The 8,365-nt window shown below is 37.6% G+C and overlaps 1 protein-coding gene across 1 annotated transcript in view; it reads right to left on the bottom strand.

Moving 5' to 3' along the window:
* The window catches only part of LOC120768920, a 67,050-nt gene that overhangs the window by 23,155 nt on the left and 35,530 nt on the right, over positions 1–8,365 (bottom strand). The window contains exons 3-4 of the mRNA XM_040095694.1: positions 3,425–3,633; positions 12–147 (exon numbers count right to left, since the gene is read on the bottom strand). Coding sequence (XP_039951628.1) covers positions 12–147; positions 3,425–3,633 — 345 coding nt within the window. The remainder of the gene's footprint in view (positions 1–11; positions 148–3,424; positions 3,634–8,365) is intronic.

Below are 8,365 nucleotides of genomic sequence, written 5' to 3'. Positions count from 1 at the left end.
CATTAACTTACCGACAACAATCATGTCCTCATGTCCTGAAACTGTTTGGAAGGAAGGGGCTTCACCGGAAACTTCGCATCGATAACGTCCAGTTGACTGTAAGGTGACGCGTCGCAACACCACCACATTATCCGTTGAGTTGAGCAGCTGCAAACAATCAAGCAGTGGAATTATTATTTGATTATTGCTAAACCAATAGGACTAGTTTACAGTCATGCGCTGTCAGTAACACTTTTGCCTCCATGGTATTATTGCTTGCATATCTACTCGAACAAACTTGATACAAAAAGTTTAACTTTCGTTATTGTATTAGTGAACTTTTCGTAACATTCTGCCACACCTCTTCGAATGTTGCAACTATGTATATACAAGTACAGCAGATTATTGCTTGCAGAAGGTAGTTACAAATTATTATTATTTTTTTTAATTTTTTGTGGGACTCACAATCAAAAGTGATTAACAAGAAATTTCGGGCAGCTGCGTGCTAAGATATGTAAAGTTATTTAATCCAAAGTAGAACTTGGATGGAAAACTAAATAATAACAACAACATCTGCAACGATGCTCTCTCTGAATATCAATTGTATATCTCCTACATTGACCGACTTTGACCAGTTTTGGTTGGATTTGGGCAATTTTTGGTACCAAGGTAAAATAATTCAAAAGCACTATACCTGCATATCTTTATGTATACTGTCAATACATAGTATAAAGCATAGTCACTTTTTCCGTCATTATTTCCCTTTGTATGCTTAAATAAATAAATATTACAGGTTTAAAAGTTGCTAGAGGTAGCGACCGGGGCGGCGGAATCATGCCTATAAATAGCTCGTCGGATAATATAATGTTTTAACGGAAACGATGAAGTATATGTGTACAATTTCAAACTGATCCTTCCTCAAAAATAATACAATTGCTTAATATTTGGAATAATAAAATAGAACTGGAACCAAATACGCAGTGCAATGGATTATAACTGGCTCAGTATCGATGAATGCCAGCCGACTTCTTCGTCTTTCCACGCTTGAGAACCGGTTCATCATGTGCAGTCCAATAGAATGACTATCGATTGGCCTCAAGTGTGAGATGATGGAGCCATGTTTCTATTGTCACACACCGACGCAAAAATTCGGTTTTACGATTAAAGAGCACTCAAACACTTCTCAGAATCAGCAATTCGCTGTTTTTGTTAGATTATGAACTTGCGAGACACCCACTTTGCACATAGCTTTCGCGTCTTTAGAGCGTCGTTGTCCTCGATGGCCAGTTCGCTTTTACCCAACTTAGCAAACCTCTTTTCAACCAGGGAAATCGATGCACAGCTCATATTCAACAGTATTTTTCCTCCAAAAAACTAACTCAAATTGCTTCACCAAAAATGAGATATCTTCTTAACTATCTACATATATAATCTAACTAATTGAAATCATATACATAGATGGTATTTGTAGTACTATCTATCTCCTCTAGTATTAATTAATTATTAATTTGTGTACAGGAAAGTGAAAGAACCAAATGCAATTTAAAATTGTGATACGTGGGATGTGGGCGTGATTGAAATGCGATTTCGCCCATTTTCGCATTTAAACATAGGAATATTAGATAAATGTTAATAAATTTATTCAAAATCGGTCGCTCCCGAGATATGTGATTTCACCGAATTTTCACACCGGTTCTCATAAAACCCTGTTATGCCATCTTTCAGGTAAAATTTAATGTCTCTGGCATATTTAGTTACTGATTTATTGCGATTTTAGTAGTTTTTGACACTACCGTTATATGGGGAGTGAGCGAGGTTATCGTCCGATTTCATACACTGTCAGTAGGAATTCTCATAGTTTGCACTAGATAATTTTGGTTGTTATAGCCTTAGAGGTTTAGGAGATGTGTAGATTCACTATAATGACGTCACAGGGCTGCCCAACGCTTCAGAACAACGAGCGAGAGACTGATTTGGGCCTTCCTCAATTGTTGCGGTAGTGGCAGCAATATTCTCGAACTACGGGCACTACTTTCTCTCACTTGCACGCAAACATTTTCTAATGTGCCCGTGGATTCAATTTTTTCCTTTTCATGATGAAAGGGCAAACCTTACTGATGAGAAAAATATAAAAAAGCGGAAGAAACTATGGCGTAATTTGCTGTCCCTATCGGTCTACTTTTGAATCGTTCCTATTGAAAACCTGTTATACATCGATTAGTATTAAGTGGTACGGTGCGTTCAACCGTTGGGACACAATTTACCTTTTCAATGAGAATTACAAGGGAATTCCAAAGTAAAAGGTACTTTAAAAAAACAGAACAAATGGTTTTTTCGGTAAATTTATTTTATTCCAAATAGTCTCCTTCTGCTTCAATAAAAAATGTGTAAAACGTAATTTTTGATCAAATAATCGGTCGCAAGCGTCGATCGATGAGACGGCGTATTATCGTGCAACAAACACCAACTTCCATCTTCGCGATATTCGGGCCGAACACGTCGAATATGGCGCACCAAACGCCTCAAACCTCCAAGGTAGAATACAGTATTAAAGTTTTGGCCGGGTGAAACAAATTCTTAGGGGACAATACCTTGGAATCATAAAAACAAATCAGCATTGTCTTCCCTTTTGACTTCTCCATGCGCGATTTGTTGGGTTTCGGCTCGTCCGGTGCATTCCATTCAGCACTCTGGCGTTTCGTTTCGGGATCACATTGGAAACACCACGTTTCGTCACCAGTCACAATTATGCAAAGGAAGTTTTTGTCCTTTTTAACATCTTCGAATGTTGGATTTGACCATTTTTTGGTCGTCAGTCAATATATGCGGAACAAACCGCGCGTTCCATGATGATAAATGATTTCGGCTGACTTTTGATGAATTCACGCACAGTTTTGATGGAATTCCGGTAATTACGGATTTTAAAACAAAATTTAATGTTGGCTCGTTGTTCGAAGCTCACTTTCGCACCGATAACACAAACATACTGACATTTAAAATGCAATTGCTTCACTTCCAATTAATGAACTGTCATGAAATTCTCACTGGACAATCAATAAAGATAGCAGATTCTAACGCACCAGTCGGCATATAGATGGCGCGACCAGGAGGCGCTAGATTCAAAAAGTCCTGTTAACTTTGATGTGCTTCTTGTATATGTCATATGCTGTTTTTTTAGGACGTATATATAATTTTTAGATCGACTACTGATAGACGACAAACGACCAATGAACCATAGAGCTGTGTCCTATTGAATTGATACGGTGTCGAAATCAAAATGGGCCAATATTGTTGGGTCAAAAACCTCTAAAACCTTAAAATACGGAATATATGGAATACTTTTTCACCCGTTAACAGTGAAAATCGAAAGTAAGAGGCGCGTGAACTATATTAAAATGCGGCTAAAATCCGCGCAAATGCAATAAAAACACAGTAACATACTTACATCGACATCAACACCCGGCAGTGGAAACACTTGCCCTGGCGGCATATCCCGCGGTACATAGCGATAAAATTCAAAACCGTCCTTATACCACTTCACCGAATACAGTGATTCGCCATCCAAATCGTATTTGCAGCCCAGCACCGCGTCCTCGTGCCGCATGATGTGTTTTGGTATACGCACTTCCGTCATGGACAAACAGTGGCTGCTATCTGTGAAGCAAAAACAATAAACCATCGAAAAAAATCGAGTTAAATTCAAATAAGAAATGGAGAGTCTATAAAAATTGAAGCATGAAACGCGAAGTGGCTGTGCAGCAAGTACAACAACAATAAAAATTCAACAAATCGAAATACAACAACAATCAACGGCAGAAATCCTGTACGCCATAAAAAAAGCGCTGTGTTCAAAGCGTTACCGAAGGATAACGGGAACACTCGCAATGGTTTACCAGTTCAATAAAAGTCACTCGCCAACCATTTTTTCTCACACACTTTCTCTCTTTCTATGTAAAAAAGCTCTTTGAATTTGAGTTTTTAGGATTATTGTTTTCATGACTATCACTCCCAGAATTGGTTGCCTGTGATTCAGTGTGGCAGCGACCGTATGAAATAAGTCGCCAGAGTCCGCGGGCTATGTACTTTTGTATATTTGTTTGTAGATTAGAAGGTTTGTTGTGAAAAGGCGAGATTCGTAAAATAATTTAATACTTGATTCTTAGCCGATCGTTGGCAAACGATTTTATCGCCGCAAGTAAACGCGCCTGTTAAGGGAGCTTTACGAGGACCTGTTCGTGGCGTTTCAGTTACCATAAATCTGACCAGATACGTTAGACGCAACCATTCATGAAAAGCAGAAACTAGCACTTTAGATAAATTTGGGATAGAGTGCTTGACTAATGTACAGCCAGAAATTTAGGTTAACTGCATTTCGATGTGGTAGAAAAGGAAAAATTCTTTAAAAGCGATTTTAAAACCTCTTAATAGATATATATCTCATCAACTTTTGAAGTTGCCTTAACTAAGGCCTCTCAATGCCTCGTGCACCTTGAATGTACATTTTGAGATTAGGCTAATCAGTCGATTGCGAACTCTAGTACAGAGTGTTAGCGTAGTTGTTTCATTCAAGAGGACCCTATAGAATGCATATGAGACACTCCACTTTTTTTTTATGAGACACACGCTTTTTTTTTTGTTAGATGAGAGGTTAAACAAGCATTTCACGCCTATTTCCAATTTGTTTCTTCTTAATTTCTGCCGAAATAATCCTTTGTTCAAGTATATTATCCATTTGGAGCAGCAAGTTCACAAATTTCCCTACTATCTTTTGCAAATTGCAAACGTTTGCTTTTTGCAACTGCACAAATATAGGTGAGCATGCAATTGTTTCACCACTAAAGCGCCGTTTGCAAGACAAGAAACTAGAAAATCGCTTTAAATGGCATCAGCTTTTTTAAAGGGCAACAACAATGCTTGTTTTTTAACAGCACGCAGTGGCCTCAATACGGACTGACACGAGTGCAATAAGTACTTAAGGAACCTTGGAATCAGCAAAGTAAAAAGGAAAACAGAAAGAACAATGACAGCAACAACTAAGCCACTAAAGTGTTTTATACTGAGGCCAGCCAACCGCCAAGGACTTTGAAAGAAAAAGACCATAGTTATAGTTTAGGATTTCTGGGAGCGTGTGTGTGTGTGCACGTACACTTGTCAAACAAACAATAAAACAACAACAACGAAATAACAGCAATAACAATGTTCAAGCAACAACTAAAAAATAAAAGTATATACATACATACATACATACATATGTAAGTGCAACTACAACAAAAAGTGGGGTGGTAACCACGAAAAGGCGAACATAAAACCGCAACCAAGGAAATCGCATTGCAATGACAATGCAATGTCACATCTGAACAACTCAGAACAACAACAGCAATAATAACAAAAGACATTGCGAGATAAAAGCGAAGAACGACAAAAGTAGAATTACTCGAAGTGAACAGTTGAACGCACTTGAGTTGTTCAGCGCAGAATATTTTCGTATAAAATAAACTAACTTCAACAATGCACAACGAAGCAACAACAGCAACAAGAAAAACATGTAGTTGCAGCATACGGAACGACAACTAAGGCGTCAGCAACTCGGTATAAAGTCAGATAAATAAACAGAGAATTGCAACGCCGACAAAGTTTGGCTTGGCTAGGCTTAGCTTGTCGCCGATGATAGCTGTTGCCCCGCAGGCGAACTTGCCACCGGCGTACGCGCGAACGTACCGCTAAAAGCGCTGTCGTTCGCTTGGCGTGTGCTGTCAATTGGCGGGGCGCAGTTGCAGCGATTGCGGTTATCTAATACCCCTGGCTTGCAGTGCCAAGTAGTCTCATATTTTCTTACTGGAAGACATTTTAAACTGCATAGAACTTGTATAGATTTTTCACAAGTGAAAGTTTTAGCACGCAGAATTTTTACTTTAAAGAATTGATTTGTTGAAGCCAACAACTTTTAGTTCTGTGTTTTATTGATTTTCTACAAAACCCAACAGCATTTAAAATGCCATTGCTGCTTATTATACGAATAGTTTTTAGAGCAAATTAAAAGTTTTCAATATTCAAAGAATTTTTAAAAAATTTTAAATATTGGATGCAGATGGATATACTGAACGGACTTGAAGTGTCGATAAAAATGTTTTATCATAATTTTATTGTTTATAATCATGGTATGGGCGTTGGTGCAAGGATTAGATAGAGTGACAACATAAGTCCATAGAAAAGAGAGTAAATAAGACTTCTAAGTTCTAAGACTTACGGCAGCCAAAGTGCGAACACGATTGTTATTATAAAGATTAACTCTGGCTTGTGACTTAGTTGAAAAATTTTTTAAATGATTTTAAGCAGATTGGATGTAGAAAATGTCATTAATTGAAATTATTGCCTGTTCATGTTAAATGCGGTTGTGAAATACTGTCTTCGGTTGTGGCGGCTATAACCGGTTGTCTGAGAGAGTATTCCACATTAAAATTGGCAATTTAATTTTCGAACCATTGCATTTAAGTTTAAATTCTATTGCTTTAAACTTTATTACTAGTTAATATAAAGAACCAGAACTCAAAAAGGTAAGAGCATCCAAGGCATCAAGAAGTCAAAACTTGTGAAATTAAAAGAAAACCCATTAGAACACAATCTTTGAGAACTTTAAAGGTAAATACAGGTACTTGCATATATTTATAGCAAAATACAAAATCCTTAAAGAAAAGATCAAATACCCATAATATGTAGCTTACAATATACAGCGTTATTTCTTATATAAAAGTAATTATACTTATACTCCTTAGATATTTTGAAGGTGAAGTTGCCGAAGGTGAGTTGGTTCGAGTGAGCAAATAGAGATATATTTTTGTGAAAAAAATACCCGGATTGTTAACAAAACGCAAAATATTTAATTATTCATCAGTAATTATTTTTTCCCCTTCAAAGTAATCACCACCAGAAGCAATACACTTACGCCAAAGTTTTTTCCAGTCTTTGAAACACTTTTCACAAGCACTTGCTGGGATGGGCTTCACATCTTTCAGCGAATTTTGTTTTATCTCTTGGATCGACTGTAAACGGGTTGCACGCAGCGACAATTTCACTTCATCGTATAAAATCCATGAATTGTTCTTCCACAATTCCGGCCGTTTTCGACGGATTTTCTCACGCAATCGCCTCAATATGACTTAAGAGAACCCCTTATTGACCGTATGTCCCTCCGGAACAAATTCATGATGCACGAAACCACGAATATCGAATCGTTTTTTTCCTTCCATTGACTTATTTACATGTCAAACACATAAATCCATGTCTCATCGGCAGTTATAATGCTCTTCATGAATATGGAATCGAAATTCACACGAGCAGCATGTCCAAAGAGACCTGCTTTCAGTTTTATCGGGACGAGCCGAGCAAGAACGCGTTTCATACCCAAAATATCCACCAAAATGTCGAGTTCTCTAGCCATCTTGCCTGACATTTTTCAAGTACTATATCCTTCAGTCTTTTATTTTCATCAGTTGAAGATGTCGAATATGGTCCAGAACAAGGCATGTCTTCAACGATTTCTCGACCGTCTTGGCTAGTATTTTTGATAAAACTGAATTACCATACGCCTTTTTCAACATTAGCAATGATTCCGCAGCCGAAATCTGGTTATAAATAGCAGTCAAGAACGCCATCAATAAGTGAAGAGTATAGTAAATGATGTTTAATACCTGCCTGCATATAGCCAGGTCGAAGTCTGTTTTCACCGGTAAGCCATAAGGCACGAGACACCGAAATTGTATTCATAATTTTTATACTCATCACCTTTACAAAAGGTGGTTGAATTTCTCTACTCTCTAAGTTTCACTAAGCCTATTCAAGGTATAATAACTTTTTCTGAAGACATCCATTGCACAGCGGCAGCAAAATTAAATCCTAAATGTCCACATGGAATGCCAAAATAACACCACATGATAAAGATATTTAAATATTTTTTTAAATTAATAAAATGGCATATTTATGCCATTAAATTTAGACCTCCTTGCTATATACATATATGTACGTGTAAAATATATGTAAGTGGAAATTAAATTAAGAAAATCATAAACGTGAAACATTTCGGGCATTACAAATGTGACTTTTTGTGACTCAGTAACTGTGAACGCGTCCGCACGAAAGCGTGATGTGATTTATATGCAAAATATATTGGTAACATTTAAATTCCGCGCCATGTTGTGACCTCGCCAACGACCACTCTATGAGCACACATACATGTGTAACCTGTGTAGCCGTTTATATGCACACCCCATTCATCTAGTCGTCATCAGCACGCACTGGCACTTGTCAAACAGCTGTCTGTGCGCTAACGCGTGACTACATTGAGACTGATGTAGACATATCCCGGCAGCTGGTGTAGAACACCATACCC

Source organism: Bactrocera tryoni, chromosome 2 (genome assembly GCF_016617805.1).
Source record: "Bactrocera tryoni isolate S06 chromosome 2, CSIRO_BtryS06_freeze2, whole genome shotgun sequence".
NCBI lineage: Eukaryota > Metazoa > Arthropoda > Insecta > Diptera > Tephritidae > Bactrocera > Bactrocera tryoni.
This window is presented reverse-complemented; position numbering and strand designations above follow the sequence as displayed.